At 36.8% G+C, this 27,143-nt stretch overlaps 6 protein-coding genes across 7 annotated transcripts in view; 1 reads left to right on the top strand and 5 right to left on the bottom strand.

The window, feature by feature from the left end:
• The window catches only part of LOC111792962, a 6,616-nt gene extending 6,250 nt beyond the window's left edge, over window positions 1–366 (bottom strand). The window contains exon 1 of the mRNA XM_023674596.1: window positions 132–366. The gene's annotated coding sequence lies outside the window, so the exon portion shown is untranslated. The remainder of the gene's footprint in view (window positions 1–131) is intronic.
• Window positions 367–1,227: 861 nt separating this feature from the next.
• On the bottom strand, window positions 1,228–8,363 carry LOC111792990 (ruBisCO large subunit-binding protein subunit beta, chloroplastic). Of its 2 annotated transcripts, none has more exons than XM_023674641.1 (14): window positions 8,114–8,363; window positions 4,286–4,540; window positions 4,082–4,207; window positions 3,854–3,991; window positions 3,684–3,779; window positions 3,362–3,604; window positions 3,041–3,275; window positions 2,761–2,930; window positions 2,607–2,684; window positions 2,454–2,525; window positions 2,260–2,364; window positions 1,990–2,082; window positions 1,809–1,901; window positions 1,228–1,674 (listed from the first exon to the last, which is right to left on the bottom strand). In XM_023674641.1, exons 2-14 carry the CDS (start codon window positions 4,523–4,525, stop codon window positions 1,537–1,539), a joined length of 1,827 nt encoding a protein of 608 aa, XP_023530409.1. In that variant the 5' UTR covers window positions 4,526–4,540; window positions 8,114–8,363; the 3' UTR covers window positions 1,228–1,536. The 2 variants fall into 2 exon arrangements, with proteins under 2 accessions (XP_023530409.1, XP_023530408.1); XM_023674640.1 differs by lacking the exon at window positions 8,114–8,363 and adding an exon at window positions 4,999–5,247.
• Window positions 6,523–7,690, bottom strand: LOC111792963 (probable serine/threonine-protein kinase PBL16). Its single transcript, XM_023674597.1, has 3 exons — window positions 7,210–7,690; window positions 6,977–7,100; window positions 6,523–6,899 (listed from the first exon to the last, which is right to left on the bottom strand). The coding sequence occupies exons 1-3, from the start codon at window positions 7,354–7,356 to the stop codon at window positions 6,523–6,525; spliced, it is 648 nt and encodes a 215-aa protein (XP_023530365.1). The 5' UTR covers window positions 7,357–7,690.
• Window positions 8,364–9,587: 1,224 nt separating the features above from the next.
• Window positions 9,588–13,010, bottom strand: LOC111792991 (probable serine/threonine-protein kinase PBL16). Its single transcript, XM_023674642.1, has 6 exons — window positions 12,311–13,010; window positions 11,295–11,608; window positions 11,082–11,217; window positions 10,312–10,448; window positions 10,079–10,202; window positions 9,588–10,001 (listed from the first exon to the last, which is right to left on the bottom strand). The coding sequence occupies exons 1-6, from the start codon at window positions 12,810–12,812 to the stop codon at window positions 9,625–9,627; spliced, it is 1,590 nt and encodes a 529-aa protein (XP_023530410.1). The 5' UTR covers window positions 12,813–13,010; the 3' UTR covers window positions 9,588–9,624.
• Window positions 13,011–16,601: 3,591 nt separating this feature from the next.
• Window positions 16,602–21,070, top strand: LOC111794042. Its single transcript, XM_023676153.1, has 9 exons — window positions 16,602–16,959; window positions 17,491–17,567; window positions 17,834–17,984; window positions 18,137–18,210; window positions 18,310–18,912; window positions 19,012–19,602; window positions 19,690–19,902; window positions 19,986–20,132; window positions 20,226–21,070. The coding sequence occupies exons 1-9, from the start codon at window positions 16,926–16,928 to the stop codon at window positions 20,457–20,459; spliced, it is 2,124 nt and encodes a 707-aa protein (XP_023531921.1). The 5' UTR covers window positions 16,602–16,925; the 3' UTR covers window positions 20,460–21,070.
• Window positions 21,071–21,351: 281 nt separating this feature from the next.
• LOC111794043 (TATA-box-binding protein) lies at window positions 21,352–26,823 on the bottom strand. Its single transcript, XM_023676155.1, has 10 exons — window positions 26,562–26,823; window positions 25,968–26,060; window positions 25,139–25,226; window positions 24,946–25,017; window positions 23,917–23,967; window positions 23,474–23,518; window positions 23,134–23,226; window positions 22,508–22,609; window positions 21,884–21,957; window positions 21,352–21,729 (listed from the first exon to the last, which is right to left on the bottom strand). Coding segments are annotated over exons 2-10 (603 nt in total). The 5' UTR covers window positions 26,045–26,060; window positions 26,562–26,823; the 3' UTR covers window positions 21,352–21,728.
• Window positions 26,824–27,143: the final 320 nt, after the last annotated feature.

The raw sequence follows: 27,143 nt of genomic DNA on the forward strand, positions 1-27,143 counted from the left end.
AAAAAAAAAAAAAAAAAAAAAAAAAAAAAAAAAAAAAAAAAAAAAAAAAAAAAAAAAAAAGATGGATGATAAAGCTAATAAGAACATTAGATGATGATGATTATGAAACAAAATCAAGAATGGAGACTAACCCAGTTGAGATTATGGAAAGAGAAGCGAGACCCAGATGAGAAAAGGAAGAATGAGAGTGAAAAAGGGAGATTAGAGAAGGAAATAAACAGTGTGTATGAGTGGGAAGAGTGGTGGGAATGAATTGGGAATGTTTGTGTTATGGTACAACAAAAGAAATAAGAAGAAGGGAGAAGAGGAGTGGGAAATGGGTGTAGGTAAGGTGAGAAGGAGAGGCGGCGTGAAGAGGAAGAAGAACTAGAAATNAACGAAATTAAAATTAAATAAAAATTGTGATCAAAACAAAATAAAAGGAGAAAAGGAAGGGAACGGTTAGGAATATAAAAAATTTAAAAGAAAATTAAAAAAGAAAATAGGAAAAATGTTTTTTATTTTATTTTTAAATTAAATTAAAAAAAGGACGCACTTTTCGCAGTTATCGAAACTGATGTTTATTTTGGTTACCTGTGTACCTTTTCTTCTGTATCCTTACTTTTCTAGCCGTTCCATTCCCTCCATTTTTTTTTTTTTTATTGTTTTTTATATATTTTATTTATTATTATTATTTTTTTTTTTTAGTATTTTTATTTGATAACTGACCTTTTGGAATTTTGAATTTATTTATTTATTTATTTATTATGTTTCTAGGTTTTATTTTCGTTTTTATTAATTAATTAATTATCACTATTAACATTAATTTAAACAAAAGGTCAAACATCAATGACCAAAAATAAAATATTGTATGTCAAAGGTAAAAATATTAAATTCTTAATAATAAAGATTAAAAATGAAATGTCAAAGATACAAATATTAAATTCTTAAACCTATGATTAGGAATCAAACCCAATATTCGATCCTCTTAGTTTATCTATTTTCGTAGGATGAGCTAGTTATCATGTATTCCGAAAACATAGACAAAAGGAACAATGGGTATATTAAATTTTTCAACGAGAAACAAGAAAATCGAGAAAACAGAGAAAAAAAACGAGGTAATCTTACATATGGGAGGGTCGATCCTCTTGTTTTATCTACTGATGCTAGGCCGAGCGAGTTGAGAGGAAGACAACGTAGTCAAAAAGAACAATGAACACGTTGAGTTCTTCAACGAGAAATATGAAAATCGAGAGGACAGAGAAAAGAAGCGATTTGGCCTCCCATATGATCAGGTTACTTTCCACTTGTTACTATGGAGCGGATGTTAGGCCATAGTGTGTGGAGCAAAAGATACAATTACTAGCGATTTCGACTTCATCTGGCAAGATATCAAACCCGAAAATCCACTGAAGAAGAAATATGTTCTCCTATGAATCTACAAAAATAAAGAAGAAAAAATGGCATTTGTTTGGCCATTCACCATCATAAGCTTCTATTTCTCCTCTACCTCTCATCATTATTACTCTCTTCCTCTCTTAACTACTACTAATTTCATCAATACCCATAGCCTGAATTGTCCATGGGATTCCCAGCAGCAACTGGTTCAGGCTCCTTGATCTCCACCACCACACAATCCGACATTAAGAACGTCTTTGCCACTGAAGCTGCATGCTCTAAGCAGCATCTAACCACCTGATATCACACACCCGACTTCAGATATCGCACTAATATGTACGACTCGACACTCAATACTCGAGTTTTGTGTTATATCGAATAACTGATATCACAACGCAACGAAGAATGAGCTCTTGGGGTAAGTTAGTTACCTTAGTTGGATCGATAATTCCAGCGGCCATCAAGTCTTCATACTGCCCAGTTGCAGCATTGTATCCATATCTGTAATTGTCACTGGATAACACCTGATACAGAAACAGACGTCTTACACTATAATGCAACCACAATGAGGAACGAAAATTGAATGAGTGATCGTGTTGCAATCATATATACCTTCTCGCTAACAACGCTACCATTCACACCAGCGTTCTTCGCGATCAGCTTGAGCGGATAGCTTAATGCTCTCTTAACAATGTCTGCACCAACCTGCCATTAAACCAATGGAACTTTAGAACGTAGGGTTAACAGTAAGTCTGCACCAACTCCAGGTTTTAAAACGCATCCACTTCTAAGGAATGCTTCGTTCCACTCTCCAACCGAGGTGGGATCTCACATTAAGTCTCTAAACCAAGCGAATTTCGAAGACAGCTTAGTTTAGCTTACCTTCTCTTCCTCGTTTTCGAAGGACTCCTTGATAGCGTCCACCTTTGATGCAAGTCTAAGGAGGGTGCAACCACCCCCAACAACAATACCTTCCTCAACAGCTGCCTGCAAAGTAATGATCGTTCACGGTCACGACTGTTTCTACAAAAAAAAATTTAGCAGGGGGTCTAAGCAGACAGGATATTAAACAGTACCTTCGTGGCATTGAGAGCGTCTTCGACTCTCAGTTTCTTTTCTTTGAGTTCGGTCTCGGTTTGTGCTCCAACCTTCAGGAATTACCCCAAAGTGTCACAAACATGTACAAAAGCACATTTAGTCATACAAGGTGATATACTGCAGAAATTTACCTGTATGACCGCTACACCACCCGAAAGCTTAGCAATTCTCTCGTTAAGTTTTTCTTTCTCATAGTCTTGTTCTGCAGCCTACATGAACATGACCAAATCAATACCCAGTTTTTGCTGCCCAAGCAAGAGTTATGATCACTATTACTATCACTACCTCAATCAGCGTTTTGATCTGTGCAACACGCTTAGAAACTGCATCTTGAGTGCTACCATCACCAACAATTGTTGTGGTGTCTTTGGTAAGCACTACCTTGGATGCAGTTCCAAGCACCTCCTTGCCAACTTTGTCCAAGGAAAGCCCTACCTCCTCTCTGATAACCGTGCCTGGATCACCAAAGTATTATACTCATATCGTTTTAGCAGAATTCGGAAGGAACTGAATGACGGGTCACGAAGCAAAGAAATTGGATTATTCAAATGAGTCGGGGGAATACCTCCAGTAAGAATGGCAATGTCGTCGAGGTACTGGCTCTTGCGCTCACCAAACCCGGGAGCTTTAAGTGCAGCGATCTTCAAAGAACCTCTCAGTTTATTTACAACTAGAGTAGCCAGTGCTTCTTGTTCAATATCCTCTGCCATTATCAAAACAGGGTAGCCACCTCTAATAGCCTCCTCCAGGATGTTAATGAGATCTCTAGCATTAGTGATCTTCTTGTCAACAAGAAGCAGCTGTACGATTCCGAGTACGAAAGGTTAGACGACTAAAATGTATGGCCAAATTTCCAGAGTATGATAAGATGGATCATTGCATATACCTTGCAGTTCTCGTATTCCACAGCCATTTTCTCGCTGTCGGTAACGAAATAGGGAGAGATATAACCCCTGTCGAACTGCATTCCTTCCACGACATAGAGACTGTTATCGGCACTTCTTCCCTCTTCGAGAGTCACCACACCCTTTCGTCCAACCTTGCTCATGGCTTCAGCTATCATGTTACCCACTTCATAGTTATTTCCAGCACTAACTGCAGCAACATCAGCCAGTTCGCTGTCTTCAACCTACAATAACATTACATCTTAACAAGCAGTTCATCCAACCACTAAATAGCAGCACCACCATTAAACCAAACAATTTTACCTCTTTTGACATTTGTTTCAGCTCAGAGACCAAGGCTTTGGCTGTTTTTTCAATGCCCCTAGTGATAAGAACAGGGTTAGCTCCAGCTGCTACAACCTAAAACATGTTCAGCTCAGTTAGTAAACATTCAGTGAGGACGCATAAACGTCGCGCTACTCTCTATCTGATACCTTGACACCTTCAGCAATAAGACCCTGAGCCAAAACAACTGAAGTGGTAGTTCCATCACCAGCTAAATCGTTGGTCTTTGCAGCAGCTTGTCTGACTAGCTTAGCACCAATGTTCTCAACTGGATCCTCCAATTCAACCTAGTCGACAGAAGCAAATTCGACGAGGTCAAGTTACTATCAGTAGCCAAAGAAGATTCAAATATGAATTCGGATCCGTGAATGAGATACCTCTTTTGCAACAGTTACACCATCATTAACAATTTTTGGGGAGCCATACTTGCTTTCCAGAACCACATTTCTTCCTTTCGGACCAAGAGTAACTCCCACCAAGTCAGCAAGTTTGTTCACGCCGGTCTGAAACAACGAGACGCCTTGTTACAAGAACTATAATAGCTCCATTGCAAGTAAATTCGAAGACAAACAAGAGCTCACCTGTAATTTCTTAATAGCAGAGCCATCCTGGTTGAAGTGCAGCTCCTTTGCCATTGCAGAGATCTTTGAAGAACGGGTTCTTCTTAGAACTACGCTTTGTCTTCTTGGGAGAGCAAATGAAGAAATGGAAGTGCGAGAAGTCAACTTATCAGAAGATGCCATAAGCTTCTTATCCATTACACGGCTGCTAGGCGCAGCAAGGGTACCGATTGAAGACATGGATGTGTAAGCGGAAGCCATTTACCCTCTTTGCAACTGAAACAGAACGTAATTGGCCTCATTCCTTCGTTCAAATTGAAACAAATTCATAACAACAATTGCAAACAGCCAGCAAAACCCAGAAACGAAATGACATAAGCAAATTCATCAACATAGGAATTGACGATTGACGATTGACGATTGACAACAATTATCAGACAACGATGCAAACACAAAAACGTCGGATAATCAAGAACACGATAGAAATGAATCAGCAAGCATAAAATGAATCGAGCTACAACAAATCCACACAAGATGAGGGGAAAAAAACCCCAAAATCGAAAACCCATGTAGAAAATCTTGGATTAATCAAAACCCATAAATGAAATGACACAAACAAATTCATCAAGACAGCAAGCACAATCAGAACCCAGCTAGAAATGCAAACATAAGCCATTACTGATTGGAAAGCCCAACAAAGCGAAAAAAAGAGAGAGAAAGAGAGGGAATCATACAAGAAAACGGCGGAGAGTCAGAGGGGTTTTAGGGTTTAGAGGGAGAAGGATTGGTTTGGATAAGAGGGCGAGGGCGGGGCGAGGAGCGAGCGCTGTGAGCGTGGCAAAACTGCGCTAATACACAGTATAAAATGCGGGATTCGATGAACGAAGAGCAGTAGGTTTCTTTATAGCGAATTCCCAAAGGATGGATAGGAAAATGAGAGCAAAACGGAGCCCGTGAAGCTTGTAGGCTCCCGAAGCTTCCAGCAATTGTTGGCCGTTGGATTTGGCTTCCCCTCCATGACCAACCCTCTGCGTTTGTCCTGCTTTGGAACCCTCTAGAACCTTTGCTCTTTTCCCATTTTCTATTATTTTCTTATTTCTTTTCTCCTTAGGATAATATAATAATTGAGTCGGGTCGACTCGAGTTAGTTCAATCGACCGTTGAAGTTAGTTCGGCTTCTAGTAAAATAAAAGCTTTGTTTATATAATTAAAACGAGTATACTTCGACTCACATAAAAATATATAATTGTAAGTATTCCTTTTAAAAAATTGAAAAATACCATTACATTATTTTTTTTTTATCGATAATCTTTTTTTTATGATTATTAAAAAATATTTTTTGAATTAAGCGAGTGATCAACTATATGATCTCGGCTTAGACACGAAATGACTCTAACATGCAAAATATGGGACTTGTGGGAGTGAATCTCTTTTTACACGAGTAATAAGAGATAGAGCGGATAGAGTTTATTTTTTATTTTTATTATAATAATAAGTTGACGAAGATTCATGTAAGTTGGTATAATATTGTAATTATTGTCTTCTCGTATAATTTATTTATTTTTAATTATTTTAAAATCAAGCAAATAAAAGGAAAATAATTATTTACAAAAAAAAATAATCTCGAAAATATATATGACAAAATGATGACTAAATTATATTAAAAAAATGATGACTAAATTATCTAAATTATTAAAAAATTAAAGTAAAATATTTAATATTAAAAAAATGATGACTAAATTCAAAATAACTTTAAATTAAATATTTTTTCCAAAAGAATTAAATAAATATATTCGTTAAAGAAAACGAAAAATACGTCGTAACCCTCGAGCCGTCTTTGTTGACAAAATTTTATAATTAATTTTTTTTATAATTAATTTTAAGGAGCCTTTTTAAAAAGTAATTAAACAATTATACACGTGTTAGTGACACGTGTGAAACACACTAAGCTACATCTCAATATCTTCACTTTATTTATATTCAAGGGCATGAAAGTAATTTCGAAAGCAAGTTTAAAATATTTATTTTCATACTTCAATTTTAAACTAAGTTTAATATATAATAATATTTAAACATAATGTTTAAGTATTTATTATACATATTTTCTATATATTAAAGTTTTATTAAAATATAAATTTTGATTTTATTCTTATTTCCATTGAGATATAAATTTTGTATTAAAACTAAAACATNAAAAGAGTAAAGAACTAAAAAACCTAAAATCAAAATAACCAAAAATAAGAAAAATAATAAGAATTTCAGACTGAATTTTCCATTCTCCCAGTCCTATCCCCAGCAGGCAAGGAGGACGCTACAACAACCTCATCACTTGGTTCGAGTAACGGCTCCAACGAGTCGACGATGTCTCGCATCAGCGGCCTTGCTTTCGGGTTCTTGTTCAGGCAATGGTAAGCCAGCATTGCTGCTTTGTGAAATCCTTTGACTGGATATTCTCCTCCGAGCCTCGGATCGACGATGTTCATCAGCTTCTTCTTCTGTTTCATGAGAGGAAGAGCCCAATCGGTAAGGTTTTGCTCTCGAGCTGGCCGAAGTTTGTCCAGAGACTTCCTTCCCGAGAGTAGTTCGAGAAGAACAACTCCAAAGCTATAAACGTCGCTTCGAGGGGTTAGATGTCCTGAGGAGAAAAGATACCAGACTTAATGTGATGCCCGGCAGAAAACAAAAGCTAAAAGGCAAAGAAAGAACTCGTGCCTGTCAATATATACTCTGGTGCAGCGTATCCATATGTTCCCATTATACGAGTCGAGACGTGGGATTTGTCACCAACCGGTCCATCTTTCGCGAGACCGAAGTCCGAAAGCTTTGGATTATAGTCCTGGTGTTGAACCAAAGTGATCGGTCAGTATTCAAACCGAACCGTTCGTGATAGGGAGAGTGAGCTAAAATCTTCTTAAATGTACACAGAAAGGCAATAATAAACCAACCGAATCGAGCAGAATGTTCGACGTCTTAAAATCACGATAGATGACGGGCTTTTCAGCTTCGTGTAGAAATGCCAGTCCTTTTGCTGCACCATAGGCAATTTTCATTCTGATGGTCCAAGGCAAAGGTAGCAGCACTCCTGCAGTCATGGAATGTTATCGATAGAACGGTCGAAATAGTACAAAATTCGATCATCGTCAAACCATCCAACAATTTTAAACCATTTACACAATTTAAAACCATTCGTAGTCTCGTCACGATCATCGTCAAACACGTAAGGTTTGTTTTCTCATCACGATAACGACATCCCAACCTAAATCCTGCAGGCTTTAATGTCTTACTTTCTGTCTGTACTTCATTTATGTTTATTGCTACATGTTGATGCTTCATTATTAAAATCAATGTACTTTTTACGGTATATCGAACAAAAGCATAATTGTCCGCTTTGACCCGTTACATATCGTTATCAGTCTCATAAAGAATGCTTTGTTGNCAAATTCATAACAACAATTGCAAACAGCCAGCAAAACCCAGAAACGAAATGACATAAGCAAATTCATCAACATAGGAATTGACGATTGACGATTGACGATTGACAACAATTATCAGACAACGATGCAAACACAAAAACGTCGGATAATCAAGAACACGATAGAAATGAATCAGCAAGCATAAAATGAATCGAGCTACAACAAATCCACACAAGATGAGGGGAAAAAAACCCCAAAATCGAAAACCCATGTAGAAAATCTTGGATTAATCAAAACCCATAAATGAAATGACACAAACAAATTCATCAAGACAGCAAGCACAATCAGAACCCAGCTAGAAATGCAAACATAAGCCATTACTGATTGGAAAGCCCAACAAAGCGAAAAAAAGAGAGAGAAAGAGAGGGAATCATACAAGAAAACGGCGGAGAGTCAGAGGGGTTTTAGGGTTTAGAGGGAGAAGGATTGGTTTGGATAAGAGGGCGAGGGCGGGGCGAGGAGCGAGCGCTGTGAGCGTGGCAAAACTGCGCTAATACACAGTATAAAATGCGGGATTCGATGAACGAAGAGCAGTAGGTTTCTTTATAGCGAATTCCCAAAGGATGGATAGGAAAATGAGAGCAAAACGGAGCCCGTGAAGCTTGTAGGCTCCCGAAGCTTCCAGCAATTGTTGGCCGTTGGATTTGGCTTCCCCTCCATGACCAACCCTCTGCGTTTGTCCTGCTTTGGAACCCTCTAGAACCTTTGCTCTTTTCCCATTTTCTATTATTTTCTTATTTCTTTTCTCCTTAGGATAATATAATAATTGAGTCGGGTCGACTCGAGTTAGTTCAATCGACCGTTGAAGTTAGTTCGGCTTCTAGTAAAATAAAAGCTTTGTTTATATAATTAAAACGAGTATACTTCGACTCACATAAAAATATATAATTGTAAGTATTCCTTTTAAAAAATTGAAAAATACCATTACATTATTTTTTTTTTATCGATAATCTTTTTTTTATGATTATTAAAAAATATTTTTTGAATTAAGCGAGTGATCAACTATATGATCTCGGCTTAGACACGAAATGACTCTAACATGCAAAATATGGGACTTGTGGGAGTGAATCTCTTTTTACACGAGTAATAAGAGATAGAGCGGATAGAGTTTATTTTTTATTTTTATTATAATAATAAGTTGACGAAGATTCATGTAAGTTGGTATAATATTGTAATTATTGTCTTCTCGTATAATTTATTTATTTTTAATTATTTTAAAATCAAGCAAATAAAAGGAAAATAATTATTTACAAAAAAAAATAATCTCGAAAATATATATGACAAAATGATGACTAAATTATATTAAAAAAATGATGACTAAATTATCTAAATTATTAAAAAATTAAAGTAAAATATTTAATATTAAAAAAATGATGACTAAATTCAAAATAACTTTAAATTAAATATTTTTTCCAAAAGAATTAAATAAATATATTCGTTAAAGAAAACGAAAAATACGTCGTAACCCTCGAGCCGTCTTTGTTGACAAAATTTTATAATTAATTTTTTTTATAATTAATTTTAAGGAGCCTTTTTAAAAAGTAATTAAACAATTATACACGTGTTAGTGACACGTGTGAAACACACTAAGCTACATCTCAATATCTTCACTTTATTTATATTCAAGGGCATGAAAGTAATTTCGAAAGCAAGTTTAAAATATTTATTTTCATACTTCAATTTTAAACTAAGTTTAATATATAATAATATTTAAACATAATGTTTAAGTATTTATTATACATATTTTCTATATATTAAAGTTTTATTAAAATATAAATTTTGATTTTATTCTTATTTCCATTGAGATATAAATTTTGTATTAAAACTAAAACATAATTCCATATCTAATTAAAAAAAAAAAAAAAAAAAAAAAAACTAATTATAGTTTCAGACTGAATTTTCCATTCTCCCAGTCCTATCCCCAGCAGGCAAGGAGGACGCTACAACAACCTCATCACTTGGTTCGAGTAACGGCTCCAACGAGTCGACGATGTCTCGCATCAGCGGCCTTGCTTTCGGGTTCTTGTTCAGGCAATGGTAAGCCAGCATTGCTGCTTTGTGAAATCCTTTGACTGGATATTCTCCTCCGAGCCTCGGATCGACGATGTTCATCAGCTTCTTCTTCTGTTTCATGAGAGGAAGAGCCCAATCGGTAAGGTTTTGCTCTCGAGCTGGCCGAAGTTTGTCCAGAGACTTCCTTCCCGAGAGTAGTTCGAGAAGAACAACTCCAAAGCTATAAACGTCGCTTCGAGGGGTTAGATGTCCTGAGGAGAAAAGATACCAGACTTAATGTGATGCCCGGCAGAAAACAAAAGCTAAAAGGCAAAGAAAGAACTCGTGCCTGTCAATATATACTCTGGTGCAGCGTATCCATATGTTCCCATTATACGAGTCGAGACGTGGGATTTGTCACCAACCGGTCCATCTTTCGCGAGACCGAAGTCCGAAAGCTTTGGATTATAGTCCTGGTGTTGAACCAAAGTGATCGGTCAGTATTCAAACCGAACCGTTCGTGATAGGGAGAGTGAGCTAAAATCTTCTTAAATGTACACAGAAAGGCAATAATAAACCAACCGAATCGAGCAGAATGTTCGACGTCTTAAAATCACGATAGATGACGGGCTTTTCAGCTTCGTGTAGAAATGCCAGTCCTTTTGCTGCACCATAGGCAATTTTCATTCTGATGGTCCAAGGCAAAGGTAGCAGCACTCCTGCAGTCATGGAATGTTATCGATAGAACGGTCGAAATAGTACAAAATTCGATCATCGTCAAACCATCCAACAATTTTAAACCATTTACACAATTTAAAACCATTCGTAGTCTCGTCACGATCATCGTCAAACACGTAAGGTTTGTTTTCTCATCACGATAACGACATCCCAACCTAAATCCTGCAGGCTTTAATGTCTTACTTTCTGTCTGTACTTCATTTATGTTTATTGCTACATGTTGATGCTTCATTATTAAAATCAATGTACTTTTTACGGTATATCGAACAAAAGCATAATTGTCCGCTTTGACCCGTTACATATCGTTATCAGTCTCATAAAGAATGCTTTGTTGCCCTCTCCAACCGATGTGGGATCTCACAATCCACCCCTTTGGGGTCCAACGTCCTCATTGGCACACCGCCCGGTGTCTAGCTCTAATACCACTTGTAACAGCCCAAGCCCACCATTAGCACGTAACGGGCAGACACGTTTTAAAACCATGAGGCTAACAACGATACGTAACGAGCCAAAGCGAACAATATTTGCTCGCAGTGAGCTTCGGCTATTACAACAATCCCAATACAGAAGTTAAGGCTGACAAAGAAAAACTCGGGATTTAGAAGGCTGCTTACTTGAAAACAGATTGTTTTCCACGCTCCCTCGAGCCATGTACTCATAAACGAGCACCCGATGCTCGTCTTCGCAACAATATCCAATCAACTTAACCAAATTAGGATGAGAAAGCTGCCCCAGAAATATGACTTCTGCCTAAAAAAACAGTACTTCTCTTAATTAGAGACAGTATACATAATCAAACACAAAAAGAACGAAGAACAGAACATTACCAGCCATTCCCTGTGGCCTTGATAACTATTAAATCCATCATGAACCTTAACAGCAACTGGAAGAGAAACAATTCCTTCTCTCAAATCCTCTGTAATGAAACCTTTATAAACACTTCCAAATCCTCCTCCGCCTAACACGCGATCCTGTCTAAATTTCCCCGTGATTAACTTCAGCTCGTCGAACGTAAACGCAATCAGCGGATTCGTGGCCGAATTACGTCGCAAATCTTCTACTTCTTTGGGGTTAGAGGGCAGCTCAAGCTTGTGTCCGTTGTCCCCTTGATAAGGCCATGTGCTATCAACTTTAGGAGACTCTGAAGAACATCATAAGAGAATGAACAAGCCAAACACCAAAAAGTTTGATTTGGATGACCCAAAGCCAAGATTTACTCATATGATGAACAGAGCAATAGGGGATCGTGATGAACACTATTATACTATTTGCAAATCAACCCACTAAGAAACAGAGGTTTATGAGTGGATAAACAGAGTTTTCCTCGCATTACATGGTTTTGGAAGATCAAAACAAATAAACTATCAGATTTCTTCACATATTTCTTCAGATTTTGCTAAACTTGGCTTAAGCAATCAAAACCCAGAAACTAGTAGCAGAAACTAATCATCCAGAAGGTAAGATAGCTATAAGAGAAGCCCTGCAACAGACAGAGCTATAGATACTCAAAACAAACAGGGGAAGAAAACAGAGTATCATCGCCATGATCGAAGAAAAGAAATGAACAAAATAGCATCAAAACCCACTAGTTCTTAACAGAGTTTCATCATCAGGATGGAAGAATCGTCGCCATGATCGAAAGAAATGAACAAAATAGCATAAAAAACCAGTAGTTCGTAACAGAGTATCATAATCAGAATGGCAGAATCATCGCAATATATGAACAAAATAGCATCAAAACCCACTAGTTCGTAACAGAGTTTCATCATCAGAATGGCAGAATCATCGCCATGATCGAAGAGAAGAACTGAACAAAATAGCATCAAAACCCACTAGTTCGTACCTGATTTTGCGTTAGAAGATACCCTATTAGCCGTAGGTTCCCATCGATACCAGCAATTTCCCATTGAATCAAACCCAAAATGATGAACAAAGAAACCCAAAAACTCCAGTTCTTCAACAACCCACCATCGCCCAAGAATCAAAGAAAGGAAACCAGAAATCGAAAGGGAAAGAAGAAGAAAATGATAGAAATGGCTTGAAACAGAAGCAAAGAAAAAGAGGGAAACCGCGATTTGTTCTTGGTGAGAAATGAAAAGAACGAAAGGGAAAGAACAAAGAGTAAGTAATACTTCTTCTTCTTCTTCTTCCTCTTCTTCTTGATGGTAATGATGTGGGGTTGTTGGGTTCTTGGCTATGGCGGAAAAACAAAACGGACCCACAAAAAAATTTCGAAAGGGTTCTTCGATTTTGTACTGTTCTGATTCAGAAAAGCTGTATTTCACAATTCCATCATCATCGCCATCATAACTATCCGCCAGGGCGTTCTTATTCTTAGTGCGCATGTCCGTAGTGCCCCCACCAATCCCCCTTTCCTCGTCACGCACTCTTTTTTATTTATTCTTCTTCTTCTTCTTCTTCTTCTTCCCATTTCCATTCTCAATTCTCAACCACTTTACCCAACTTCAAAGTAAACTAAAGAAACGGCGTAAACCTCTGAAAATCCTCAAACCCAATTGGAAAATACTAATGATTTGGGAGGTGGGTGTGTTTGTTTTTCAGATTTCCAGTCAAAAAATGGTCAGCGAAGTGAAGATAAACACCAAATTTGTTGTGTTCTTTAATTTTGGGGATTAATCATCTTGTTAATGGATTTTTTATTTTAATTTTTGGTATTGAATTGAATGGCTGAAAAGGGCGGCATTAACGCGTTGGGATACAGAAAAAGAAAAATAGTGAAGAAATAAATGAAGAGAAGATGAATGTGGATGCTTATAGCGCAAGAATAGGGTCTTCACTGTCGTGTTGTTGGATTTTGATGAAGCTTTCTGTGCATGAATGCATGGAGGGTAAAGTCGGTGGAATTTTAGTATTATCCTTTCATTTTTTTTTTTCTTTTCAATTTCATTTATTTTATTAAATAAATCTCCGTTCATATCTAGTCTTAGTCTCGGACTTTTAAATTTGTTATAGTTTAGTTTATAAATTTAGTGACGCTTATTGCTACGAAATGATCGGTTCAAATGCACTCTAGAGTTCGGAATGCTCTAACTTTATTTTTTAACAATTTGAGTTGAGTTTCATTGGATTGTGGCTGACTCGAGGTAGGCTTTCAGGTCGTTTGACCTAATCATTTATTTATTTGGGCTCAATCTTGTCCCCTAAAGATGACAATATCGGCCAACGGGAGCCTGGGTCATTACATTAACCCACCCATCACCAAAATCTAACATTTGAAGAAAAAATTGTTATCTCTAATACATTCGTACGTCTAAATGTAATAAAACAAATAGCTTACAATACATCAGCGTTACACGAACATGTATCAACACGAAAGGAGTATTGATAGCAAGTTTAAGAGATTTAAAATAATAAGAACAAAATTGATATCTAGTTCTAAGTGGTAGATACTCATGACGTTGGATTTGTGTTCATCTTGCACTCTTGTAGTTGTAGACTTGTTTGTTTCCTGAGAAAATCCGAGAAAGTGAATGGAAAATTATCACAACTTGGACCTTGACGTTGATGAGTGCCACTAACAATCTAATTTACCCCAACCCACCATTTTTTTTTTACTTTGAGGTAACTTTTTATACTAAGCAAATTTATATGGAGTTCTTGTGCGGTTAAAATTTGTTGGTTGAAATTTACGAGCCTGTCGTAATATAACCCACGAACACTTTTTTTGTATTTTATTTAGGGAAAATCACGTTTTTAGTCATTGAAATTCGAGGTCGGTAATATTTAGGTTTAGGAATTCTCAAACTCAGACAATTTAGGTCGATAGTATTTTCGTCCTTCTATTCAAAACTTTTTAGTTACTAATGAGCGGTTGCCGCGACATTTATTTATTTATATTAAAAATATAATTTTGATTTTTTTTTAGATTTTAAAAAATTATATTTTCTTGTTCGTTTTCTATCCCGTTTTTTTTTTTCGTTCTCTCCTCCTCCCATCGTTCTTCCTTTGTCCACGACCACTTCCGACGACAACCCAACAACCTCTAACCGACACAACGAACACAAATTTTTACTCATACAACTTCTCATCCTCTCGATCCCCAGTGATTAAATGATATTCATGAGTTTATCCAGTGAAGCATCGACAACAAACGAGCTAATTCGATTTCAAATCAAGAACAAGTTATTAAGACATATATCATCGTTTGAAAGGTCAGATGTTCAAATTTTCAATCCCACGTATTAAATTTTTAAAAAATCTTTAGAATATTAATTAGTAATTTTTTTCTAAGTACGAGCGGCTAAATTGTAATTTTAATGTTTTTTTTTATCAAATATAATTGTTATAAAATATTCAAATATTGAGAATTCCATAAAAATCAAAATTTTAAAAATATAATAATTTCTAAAATTTTAAATTTAAATATGTTAACGGTAATAAGAATTTTAAATTTTAAAAATTTAAAATAATCATTTTCATAATCTAAAAAATAACCATTTCCATATATACACTCAAATAAATGCTTACGTTAGCTCTTTTAATACAAAATTTTAAAAGTCAAATTTATCTATTTAATAAATAAATAAAGACAAAGTTTAAATTATAATAATACTAAAAATCTAAAAAAAAAAAAACAAAAAGACAGTAATAAAAATAAATCATAATATTACCTTATATAATTTAAAGTAAATAAAAAATAAGAAATATACAGCCCCATAATTAATAAAAAAAACCATATCAATTTATACAAAATTAAAATTTTATTTTATTTTATTTTATTAATTCAGCAAATAAATTTATACATCTAATAAATCTACCTAAATAAAATATTAAATACTATTGTAATTTTTATATTTTAATATATATATTTTAAAATGTCAATTATGGTAATATATTTGAGTTTTATTTTAATATTAGTAATTATTTTTATTCTAACCGGCTAGCGGCCTATTCTGCTCCTCCATCTTGGGCAGTTTGTTTCAGGTTGGGGTCGGTGATCAACATGTCAGACCACAACCGAATCCTTCCATCCTGCCTGAACCTTGTCTTCAAAATTGATCTAATTGCACACCTTACAAGCGCATCTTTCTCCAGAGAAGCAAACCGCTCGTTCAAAATCTGTCACTTCAATTGCATAACAAGGCGCCCACACGATTACGAGTCTGCTCCCATCTGCTTTGACGACACTAGTGTCACAATCGCACTTTTAATGGCAGCAGACTTGCGATTGTGCGACACTCACTTTCCAACGACAAGTGAGTTAAGCCAATTCGTTCTTGCGTCGTCTACGGCCAAGCGACGTATGCTCGAGCCTCTGGTCTCAGTTTTAAGAGAAGGTTTTAGAAAAACGAGGACAGAGAGATTTTCGAAAGAGACGTTATATAAGCAAACAAGAGAGAAATAACAACGGTTTATAGTATATAACCTTGGGTAGGGAGAAATTGACAACTAGTCGTATTCCTCTATAGTAAATTTTGAGGTATTTCATGTCTGAGAGACCTAGACATGATATTTCTGAAACGTCATACTTACTAGAATATGAAAAGACATGGACAACATGGCTTAGACGAGCATGACCGTGACAACTAGTGTACAGTTTGGGTAGGGTTGTTTGAACATTTTTTAAATTCGAATTTTGGCCCATAATTTTGGAATAATTGCAAGATTTAGCCCAAATTCAAACACGATCTAAGATGGTCTCCTTCTCAAGTCAAGCAACTAGTTGTTAGCGACCAAAGAATGCAGGAGAAGATTCCGAAGCCTTAATGGCTAAGGTTCGGTATCCAGGATAGAGATAACCCTAACCGGGATAAGGATACCCCGTCCGTAATTGGAATAAGATTTTGGCTTCCAGAATTAGGGGGATTAGTGTAAAATCCCATCCCAGATAGGGACACCATTGTCCTTTCCCAATTAGGTTTTCGTCTGCTAAGTGGCAATAACTCCACCACGTTCTCTTTCCCTTATCCTTACCGATCTTTACATCACCCACCAATCAAACCCCTTCCTTGACTTCTCCTAAGTCTTCCTTTCCGCGTCACCACACCACTGAAAACCAGGCACGTGGAATTCCACCGAATAGAAAGTCGGGATAAATCACCCGCGGGTGAGGGTTTTGGAACTGAAGCGAGGGTCTCTGTGTATGCTATTTGAATCACCGTTTTGGGTGTCCAAAACCCTCTCTTTATTTTCTTCCCGAAACCCAGAAGAAACCCTCTGGCGGCTGCGAGACCCGTTGGTTCCCCTTTGCCCACCCCATCTCTCTCTCTCTCTCTCTCTCCCTCTCTATCTTTTTCTCTCTCTTTCTCTGTCTTCCTCCTTTTTTTCTCTCTCTTTAGGGTTTTTTCCCTCTGATTTTCATCTCCAAACCCTCGTCTTCCATTATCCAGTTCTTGTTTTGGGATTTTAGGGTTTTTTTTTTGGTTTATTTTCATTGCCAGCTCTTCAGCAGCTCCCTCCATCCTGTTCTTTCCTCTGTCTCTGCGAGATTTACTTCCATGGCTACCGTTGCTTCGCCTCCTTCTACGGATCGTATCCTTACTTTCGGATTTCATATGGGTTTTCTGTTTTCGGTGTTTTTGTGTGTGCCCTTTTGTTGTTTCGAATTGGATCTTGGTTTATGATGCTTGTTGATTTTGATTTCTAGATCTGTGATGTGGTTTTCTTCTTTTCTTGATTATGTACGTGCTTTTCTGGGTTTGTATTTAGGTTGGAGTATTTTGTCCAGGGGGGATTAGAGATTATTGGGGATAGTTTTGTTATTTAGCTAACCTTCGATGTTTTGGGTTTCTATTTGATCTGTGGTTATGGGAGTAGCGTAGTTGATTTATCTTCGTTTGCGTTTGGCTGTTGAAGGTTTCTGTGTTGTTTCCATGATGGGATCTGATTTGTTTTCGCATCTTTTTGAATTACTTCTTTCTTGTTAATTTTATTAGTTGGGTTTGTACGTGAAAGTAATGTTTTTGCCCATCTTTCGTTCTTTTGAATGACTTTTGGTGATCTTGAGTGTATATTGATTTTGTGGCACGAAGTGTGTATTTCCTTTACTTCTGATTCTTACAGAAGCTGCAGATTTGCTGCAGAAGTTGTCATTGGACGCTCAGGCCAAGCCTGTTGAGATTCCAGAGTCAACGAAAAAGGTACTGCTTCCTAGATTCGAAGCTGAAGTTCTGTTTTCTTGTAGATGTATTGCAAGAAGATTGAAGTTCACTGATAGCCCCGTTATGAGTGTCTTTTAGTAAATATTTTCAATTAAATAGGCATACAACAGAAATATTGCCTGTTTCAAGTTGTCCTTTTTGTGTCAACTTTATCTAATTAGGGCGAGTTGGTGAGATTTGGATTAGTTGTGTGCTTATACTTCGTTTTTCATGAGTTGACTGCTGATTTTTTATTGTTTTTGCAGCCAACCGCTAATCAATATGGGTCCATTGATTCTGGGAATGCTGCTATTGGTCAGATTCCAAATGAACGGTCTGTGACTCCATTTTTACAGGACTTTGTGGATCCAAACATGTGCTATGTACCGAATGGATACCCATCTTATTACTATGGAGGTATGTTAATTTATGGATGCTAGAATTTGATTGTATGAGTGGTTTCTCTTGAAACGGTATCCTTTTATTATGCATTCAAGTTCATATACTAATAAAATATGTTCTAATAAGTTGTACTCATTATCTCTAACTTCCTGAGGGTTGTTTTGTAGGTTATGATGGGGCTGGTAATGAGTGGGAGGATTATTCTAGATATACTAATTCAGATGGGGTTGAAATGACTTCTGTAAGTTATCGCTACTGATTTTTTCTCCACAATTTCACTTGTTACCAAATTGAACTGTTCTAATCTGCTGTGTTTTTGTTTTTCTTGCCAATTCTTCAGGGTGTCTACGGGGATAATGGATCTCTTATGTATCACCATGGTTATGGATATGGACCGTACGGTCCCTATTCACCTGCAGCTTCTCCGGTTCCCTCTATGGGGAATGACGGTCAGCTGTATGGACCTCAGCACTATCAATATCCCCCTTATTTTCAACCTCTTACTCCAACCAGTGGGCAGTATACTCCTAGTCCTACTACAGTTCCTCAATCTCAGGGAGATATTTCTACCCCTGCAGCCACAGAGCAAAAGCCCATTTCAGTGGACACAGCTAATCCCAATGGTAATGGCTTGACGAATGGTGGTGGAACAAAAGGGAATAACGGTGCAGCTCCCTTAAAATCAGCATATCAAAATTCAACATTTGGTTCTAATGCATATGCTAGGGGTGCTTTGCCAGGACATATTCCTACTTCGGGTTATCAGGATCCGAGATATGGTTTTGACGGGTTGAGATCTTCTTTCCCATGGACAGATGGTCCTATGTACTCAGATGGACAGTCTAGGCTTGTCAGTAGCTCTACTATCAATTCTTCTATCACTAATGCAAACAACATGCCTTCTTCAAGGAGTCCTAGTTTCCGTCCAGGCTCTCATTATGTAGTAAGCATCATTAGGCTTCCTATTTCTACGTCTATGCACCTTTTCCCTTCTGAATTCTCATCATTTAATATATTTCTTTCATCTTCTTTTGTGATACAGGGTTTTCCCCATGCTAGACCAATGTCAGGAATGAATACCACCCAGGGTTATATAAATAGGATGTACCCCAATAAATTGTACGGTCAATTTGGAAATACAGTTCGATCTGGTGTAGGGTTTGCTTCACATGGTTATGATTCACGATCTAATGGTCGTGTTTGGCTTGCTGTGGACAACAAATACAAGCCTAGGGGACGAAATGGTGGTTATTATGGATATGGAAATGAAAACATGGATGGTTTGAATGAGCTTAACAGGGGACCAAGAGCTAAGGGTGGCAAGAACCAGAAGGGATTTGTGCCAAGTGTTCTGACTGTGAAGGGACAACTCTTGCCTACGAATGCAGCTGACGATGAAGAAAAGGATAAGGTGTCCACACCAGACCGGGATCAATACAACAAAGCAGATTTTCCTGAGGAATATGCTGAGGCCAAATTTTTTGTTATTAAATCGTACAGCGAAGATGATGTGCATAAAAGCATCAAATATAATGTTTGGGCTAGCACACCTAATGGAAACAAGAAACTCGACGCTGCATACCAGGAAGCCCAAGAGAAGGCTGGTGGTTGCTCCGTTTTTCTTTTCTTTTCGGTGCGTAACTAACTGAAATGGTTATTTTTTTACTAACGTTCATTGTTTTTTCTCCTTGCAATTGATATCATGTTCATCCTTGAATAGGTCAATACCAGTGGGCAATTTGTTGGCCTTGCTGAGATGGTAGGACCAGTCGACTTTCAGAAAAACTTGGAATACTGGCAACAAGACAAATGGAACGGCTGTTTCCCTGTTAAGTGGCATGTCGTGAAGGATGTTCCCAACAGTCTTTTGAAACACATTATTCTTGAGAACAATGAGAACAAGCCTGTTACCAACAGCAGGGATACACAAGAGGTAGTTGTTTTTGGGAACTTGTAATTCCGTTTATGGTCATATTATTTGTCACTGATTGTAAAAAAAACACGTTGTGTGTGCAGGTCAAGCTCGAGCCTGGACTTAAAATGGTAAAAATCTTCAAGGAGCATGTGAGTAAAACATGCATTTTGGACGATTTTGGTTTTTACGAGACCCGACAGAAGACCATTCAAGAGAAGAAAGCCAAGCAACAGCAGTTCAAGAAACAGGTAGCGGAGCATATCTGAAACATGTTCAGGATGCTTTTCTCCGAATCAAGGTTGTTTTTGTTCATGGCATTTGATACTCTTTTAAAAATGCAGGTCTGGGAAGGAAAGCCTACTGATGAGAAGAAGGATGTCTCTGAAGTAGTAGTAGACATGAAAACTCCAAAGCCAGTTGAAGCACTGTCGAATGATTTAGTAAAGGAGGAGACACCCAAGAACGCCGAGAACGGATCAGTTTTGAAAACTGGAGATGCCCCGAAGGGCGCTAGACCAGTAACAACAACAACAACAACAGCATCAGAGAAGAGAAGTGTAGTAAACGGATACTAAGTGGTGCAGGATTTCAGTCATCTTCTTCCTCTCCTGCCTGCCTGCAGTTCAATGGAGCTTGTTGGTACAAGGAGTTGTCAGAAGTTTTGGTGCTTTGGATATATAAAAAAAGGGAACAAGCTACTGGCTAGTTCTTCTCTCCATACTTATTTTGGCCACAATTATGGAATGTCTTCTTGCTTTGCTAGTCTCCAGAATGAAATCCCACAATACTACTACTACTACTGCTGCTGATGGTGGTGAGAGCTGAGTTATGATGGTGGTGGTGGTGGTGCAGTCTCAGTTCATTTGGTCACAACCTCTCTCTCGTCTTCTTTTTGAGTCTATTATAGTAAGTGGGTGGCATTTTAACAGGGTTTTGGTTTCTAGGATTGTAGTTTTTTTTACCCTTAGTTATTTAGTGGCTTTTTTCTTTTCTTTTCAATATCTATTAAGATCAAGTTCTTTTCATCCTTCTTCCCAACCTTTTTTTTTTTGCTTCTGTTTGTTGTCTCTGTTTCTTTTACTCTACTGGTTTGGCATTTCCTGTCTTGTAAATCTCTTGTAGGAAGCAGGATGGGAAATAGTACAATATAATCCTAATATCAATCCCTTTTAAGATCTTTCTCTTTTTTCCTGTTTCATTGTCTGTTTGGCTTTCGACATGGCTAGCGGTGTACATAATCCCGACAACCTGACCTGAATTATAATCCTAAAATCAATCCCTTTTAAGATCTTTCTCTTTTTATCCTGTTTCATTGTCTGTTTGGCTTTCGACATGGCTAGCGGTGTACATAATCCCGACAATCTGACCTGAATTATAGTGGTTGGGTGTTTTAAAATTTTATAAAAAGGACAGACAACACTAACAACATTAGTTTGAATGGAAAAACAGAATTAAAAGTAAGCTTAATATAAAGATGACCTGTAGTAAGCTTAATATAAATTGCATAATTGTCTGGTCGGTTAATGGAACAAAAATTGTTCTATACACAATATCATATCCCCCACTTTGATCACATAACATCACAGATATCGGCATCAAAAAAGTTCCCACACCTTCCTTCCTTCCCCCTCCATTTGCCGCCTAAAGTACCCCGCCCCCCACCTTTTATTACAGACACTAAAAGATGTGGTAAACGCTCTATCAGTAGCCCTCCTTCCTTATCTTCGAACAGGAAGCGAACTCTTGATAAGTAACACTTCTTTCAGGCTAAGCTTGTGTCTAGCGTGCCAGTCAGTTTGTTTGTCACCAAAGCATGAAGGAAAATCAACTCCCAGAAGGCTTAATCTGCAAACAGAACTCCCCTTAGGCTTGGTTTTGTGTTGGAGTGAGATTTTAATCATTCGTTTAAACTCAGTTCCACATGCCAAGAAATTCAGTCCAAATGAATAAATGGGAGAGAAAACATTGCAATAAGATGATTGTGGTTGAAGCATCTTACCATTGCTGGTTTTTCCTAAACTCTGTAAGCACTGGATATATGTTCTCAAATGCTGTGTATGTCTCCTCTCTCACCTGAAGGATTCAAAACACACAACATCCACAAGATCGGGTTGAATCTTTAATAATTGATGCAAAGTTATATTGACCATTATCAAAGTCAAGGAACTTAGAGACCTCCCTACAGAATAAATTCAAGGCCAAACTAAAATAACTAATCATTATGCCTTCACCCTACCATTACTCTCATTCGTAGCCACTGGCTTACAAACTCTTTAGCTATTTACCTATACCCTCAACATTCTAAAATTATTCATAACATCTACCTCATCAGAAATTATAACACAATTAACAATCTTTTGTCATCTACCAACAGTTTCTTCCATCCTATAAAATGTCTACGAACATTCTCATTTAGGAGGCAAAATATAACTAAAATTCTTCTAACTTCAACAAGAATAATTGTATTAAGAAAAACTGAACTGAAGGAATTGAGGAAAGATCAAGTCAAACCAAAGCACAGGGAGGCTACACAAGCACTGTCTAACCAGGTAAAATCAGAGCGATAGAAAAATACTAGACTTTGATTTCAAGAACGAGAACGGAAATGGCAATCTAACATTACCTTAGCCCCAGTGAGAACTATTTTTCCAGAAACAAAAATGAGAAGCACAATCTTTGGTTGTTTCATCCTATAAATCAGTCCAGGAAATAACTCTGGTTCATACTGAAAAGAAATGGAGACCAAGGTTTTAATATAAAGTTATATTCCATATATCTAACCAGTTCAACATCAAAATATAATGTTTAACCTAATAAAATATATAGGGAATGTCAATTACAATGAGGCAATTTAAACATTGAAAATAATAGTAACTCTCAAGGATTCCATTCATCTCAAGCAATCACTATCACGACAAATAATTTAGCTTATGTCACTCAGAACACCACAAGCCTCAGTACCATCGCAAACTTTTTAAGGCATGAAAAATCATTATCGTACTAGTTCCTCATGAAAAAAATTCAAATCACAGAATCACATAAAGAAATTGAAGAATCATAGTAAAGAACATATACATGTACATATACATTCAAGTCAAGCACCAAAAAGGTCAGGATTTCTAGTAGAAAAATGCTTGAATAACAATGGACGTCCAGACTCTAACAAATTTAATAGTGTGGGAATATAACGTTCCCATTAAATACACATAGAGATACACATAGAGACCAAGATAAAGACCTAGAGCTTACACTTGAAAAGGCACCGTGAGAATATGCAAGACCCTCAAGTCTTATGGGGAACTTAACATCGCATGAACCAACAATATTCTGAATCTTAAAATCCTGCACCAGATTAAAAACAAACGCATCATGAGGTAATTCACTGTGCAATTTATATGTGTAAAAGATTGTGGATCTCAAAGACTGTCCAATGGCATTTGCAGTGATATGCACGCAAGAAATTGGCAAATATGTGCGAATAAATGTGTATATAATTTAGTTTTAATAATGAAGTTTTTTAAAAAAAACTGAACTGTGTCTACATCTTATTTTCTCTATCATTATTACCGAGGGGGAAAGAAGCACATACCTTAAACTTGGCAGGAAAACCAAGTTTTTGAATAATTCGGGCATACTGGAAAGAGGAAACAAGATAATATCAGATACAAAATAGCTTCATCTAAAAAAGAAGGGTGTAAATGCATGAGATGCCCCAACAGCTTTTAGATTAATAAGAAAATCATTTACCTGAACATCACTGACGATACAATTTAACCTCAGAGAATACATCAACGATTATAAATATGTAAATAGTAACTATTCATACAAACATTCTTTTACAATAAGATGAAGACTATCAACTATTCTCCACACCTATTTTTTTTTTGCCCATATTTTTTGGTTTTCAGTGAAAATATTTTTAAAATTAAAAACATTGTTTCTGGACACTAATTGTGTTACTGAATCAGGGCGTGTAAAATGATTTTACAACCTCATCAAACTAGGATAGAACACCTGAAAGACATTGAATACCTTTCTTGCTGCTAATTTTGACTGCTGTTCACTCTTAGCTCCAGTACAGACCTACACCACATTATACATCTGAATAGCTAAAACAAGATACTCCGAAAGTGCAACAACCGATTTACAAGAAAAAGAAACCATCCTTATAACTATAGTGGCACATTAAGCAGACTCACTTGACCTAAATTCGTGCAAAGAGCATTGAAAGAATAAACCATAAATATTGGATTGAGGTTATGATTTTTTTTAAAAAAATTTTAATTCACTAGGAAAAAAGGTGAGATGCGAACTTCTTAGCCATAATAACTTCAACAATATGTGGGTTTGAGATTATTATTATGTAATAAAACATTGGCCATGCCATGGGTTCACATAGACATGAAACACGATTATGCCACAAATCAAATAGGAAAATTCCCTCTGTCTCATTAAACCATCAACCTAAATCAGTCCACACGTATCTTTGTTGTTGGTTCTTTTCCCTTTTGAATTTGAACCAAAAGAGGTTCGAGTAGAAATAGATGATTATCCAAGAAGCTTGAACATGAAAACAGGACATAGATATAAGATAACACAACATGATACAGATATGGTAACATGGCAATTTCTAAAACAACCGTAGGATACAGATGCATTCGGATAACATTTTTTTTTTACAATATATGTGGGTATTGATATATCTAATACTTCAAAATTTACAAAACTAGTAAAGTTAACACCAAAAGAATGTAATATGCTAGTAGCAGAACAGTGAAGAAGGAGGGCCCTCCCATCATGATTTCTTTCAGATGGGTTTATACGAATAGTCTTAATAAGATAAGTCATGTTTGGTCCATTAGCTTTTCTTATCTATTTTCTCATCAAATTTTATCAAGTCAACCTGTCCCCTGCCCATGTCCAACACAAAAATGGACAAAAGATTTTTGGTGACAGTCAGAAAAAAAAAAGTGTAGTAAATCACTGAAATCAACTGCCATAGGGCTGGCCAACTCTTGTCTCATCACCTCTCATTTGGAAATTAGATAGAAAATGGCTTACCATCTTCCCAGATGCAAATATCAATGCGGTGGTTTTTGGCTCCCTTATTCTCATAATAACAGCAGCAAAACGCTGTCATTGAAATGGAAATTGAGATTCTTAAAAGTTCAAATTCAAAAGGAAATAGTAATATTTCACCCTGAAAATGGGATTCTTGACGTCCATGATGAGTAGCACATAAAACACCACTTGCCTTGGGATTGTATTCGGCATTGCGGGCTTGCAGAGCAATGGCCTTAAGATCCAACTTGCAGTCCAGATTTACTGTTGACACAATGTTCCTAGACACAATACAACAGATTGTACACTCAACAAGAAACATTAAAAATATAGTATATACAAGGAGTTCCTGTAGAAAATCCAAAACAAATATACATTTGATGACTACATTGTACTTCACAAAAGGGAATTCCTTGTTTGTATTAAAGTCTTCGACGAAAGGTTGTCTGCTTCAGTATAAGTGTTAGCAAACCCCCACATTCTACGATCTATGTTGAAATTAATTTATATTGCAATTGCAACAGTCCATATTTTCAATTTTTTGAAACTAAAATATTTTAACTCATAGGTGGATACAACTTATCCAGAGAATTTCGATTTAAGTTTTAATTATTACCAAAATCTACAGCTAGGTTCCCTGTTTGTGTGTGCATGAGAGAAAGAGAGACGGGGGAGAGAAGAGATTGGGAGTATTTTACGCCATTCAATGTCGACAAATTTGAAAGTAAAATCAGGTCAATATTAGAGGTGTATATGGCGCTTAGACCAAAAGGTTAAACTGTTGTCTTTTCCTAAGTAAACCAATTTCTGGATATAAATCACTTCAAACGTCCATGATCAATTTCTCGTTGTAAATTGGTAAAAAAAAAAAATAATAAATAAATAAATAAAAGAACCCACCACTTGATACTCTGATGAAACGCTATAATTTGGCCTACAAAAACAAACTATGATACACAAATAGAAGACAAACTATCATACACAAATAGAAGACACAAGCGGTTGGAAAAGTTAGAACTCACTGAAGGGTAGGAACAATCCCAGAAGGGTGCTTTTTAAGATCGACGGGTTGGGCTCCTTCCAAGCCTTGATCTGCCATTCCTTATAGTAAATCTCTGCAATGACGGAACTCGACTCCTTAAATTCTTTCTCCAAAATATTTATTTTTAAAAAAGTCCCAAAACCACCGTTTTTCGCGTTTTTTTCAATGCCCAAGCCCAAAAACATGAACAGATATCCTCGAATCATAAACAAACCAAGCCTCCATGTTCATTGATTAACTAAAAATAGTACTCCATACATCATGTACGGAACTCACGAACGCACTTCCTTGAAGATATATCGATAAAGGTCAAACGAAATACAGGGATCATACAAGACCATTCCACCAAGAGATCAATCATTAGTGGGGTAACAAAAACCCCTCAGCCGGGGGTATCTACAACGACCCCACACAATCAAATCTAACTAAACAAACCCTAGGAACCAGATGAGGAAGGCAAGCCGCAAAACCGACATGAAAGCTAGATCAAAACCCAACCGATAGTCCACAACACACACGATCCGTTGATCGAAATACCAACCACAAGAAATTAAGAAGAAGAAAAAAAACAGACCTCTCGCAAATGGGGAAACCCTAGAATGGAGCGATGAATTTCCCGTCGATCGAAGAGAAAAGATGTGGAAAAATTGCGATAAAGAGAAAGAAATAGTTGAAGGATTGATGGGGGAGCGGGAAGAGTTTGAAAATCGAGATGTTTTATATCTGGGAATGTGAGAGAGACGAAGAGAAGAGGTTTATAAATGGGAGAGAGTTTTGAGTTTCCGTTTCGAAAGCGAAGAACGAAAAGAGGAAGGCTGCGTTTATGCGAAGGAGTTCGTGGGATTTGTGGATTTGTGTGGTTTGGAGATTTTTATTTCCTTCCTATTTTGCCCTTTGAAATTTTGTGAGATTATCACCTGGACGTGGGGCTGTTTTGGGGATTTCGATGGTGTGATTGTTAATTTCACGTGTCGGTTCTCTTCGGCGTCTCAAGGTCCAATGCTTGTTCAACACGTGTTCGATGGTGATTGGTTTTTTTTTTGAAAGTGGGAAATATTTTTTGGTATTTTTTTTTCTAAAGTTCAATTAACTCCTTATTTGGCGGAAGTCCAATTTTATGAGTCTCCCCCAAAATGCTTTAATTGCTTTGGCCTCT

Source organism: Cucurbita pepo, chromosome LG04, assembly GCF_002806865.2.
Source record: "Cucurbita pepo subsp. pepo cultivar mu-cu-16 chromosome LG04, ASM280686v2, whole genome shotgun sequence".
Classification (NCBI taxonomy): domain Eukaryota; kingdom Viridiplantae; phylum Streptophyta; class Magnoliopsida; order Cucurbitales; family Cucurbitaceae; genus Cucurbita; species Cucurbita pepo.

Coding starts and splice junctions, on each gene's coding strand:
- LOC111792990 (XM_023674641.1), bottom strand. CDS start 4,525: ATGGCTTCCGCTTACACATCCATGTCTTCAATCGGTACCCTTGCTGCG. Junction 4,208..4,285: donor CTGCTATTAAGAAATTACAG/GTGAGCTCTTGT, acceptor TCGTTGTTTCAG/ACCGGCGTGAACAAACTTGC. Junction 3,276..3,361: donor TGGAATACGAGAACTGCAAG/GTATATGCAATG, acceptor GGAATCGTACAG/CTGCTTCTTGTTGACAAGAA.
- LOC111794042 (XM_023676153.1), top strand. CDS start 16,926: ATGGCTACCGTTGCTTCGCCTCCTTCTACGGATC. Junction 17,568..17,833: donor TTCCAGAGTCAACGAAAAAG/GTACTGCTTCCT, acceptor TTGTTTTTGCAG/CCAACCGCTAATCAATATGG. Junction 19,903..19,985: donor ACAGCAGGGATACACAAGAG/GTAGTTGTTTTT, acceptor TTGTGTGTGCAG/GTCAAGCTCGAGCCTGGACT.
- LOC111794043 (XM_023676155.1), bottom strand. CDS start 26,044: ATGGCAGATCAAGGCTTGGAAGGAGCCCAACCCGTCGATCTTAAAAAG. Junction 25,227..25,967: donor GGGATTGTTCCTACCCTTCA/GTGAGTTCTAAC, acceptor TATTGTGTCTAG/GAACATTGTGTCAACAGTAA. Junction 22,610..23,133: donor CTCACGGTGCCTTTTCAAGT/GTAAGCTCTAGG, acceptor ATTTCTTTTCAG/TATGAACCAGAGTTATTTCC.
- LOC111792963 (XM_023674597.1), bottom strand. CDS start 7,356: ATGACTGCAGGAGTGCTGCTACCTTTGCCTTGGACCATCAGAATGAAA. Junction 7,101..7,209: donor CGAACATTCTGCTCGATTCG/GTTGGTTTATTA, acceptor GTTCAACACCAG/GACTATAATCCAAAGCTTTC. Junction 6,900..6,976: donor ACCAGAGTATATATTGACAG/GCACGAGTTCTT, acceptor TTTTCTCCTCAG/GACATCTAACCCCTCGAAGC.
- LOC111792991 (XM_023674642.1), bottom strand. CDS start 12,812: ATGCGCACTAAGAATAAGAACGCCCTGGCGGATAGTTATGATGGCGAT. Junction 10,449..11,081: donor GGAAAACAATCTGTTTTCAA/GTAAGCAGCCTT, acceptor CCATGACTGCAG/GAGTGCTGCTACCTTTGCCT. Junction 10,203..10,311: donor CGAACATTCTGCTCGATTCG/GTTGGTTTATTA, acceptor GTTCAACACCAG/GACTATAATCCAAAGCTTTC.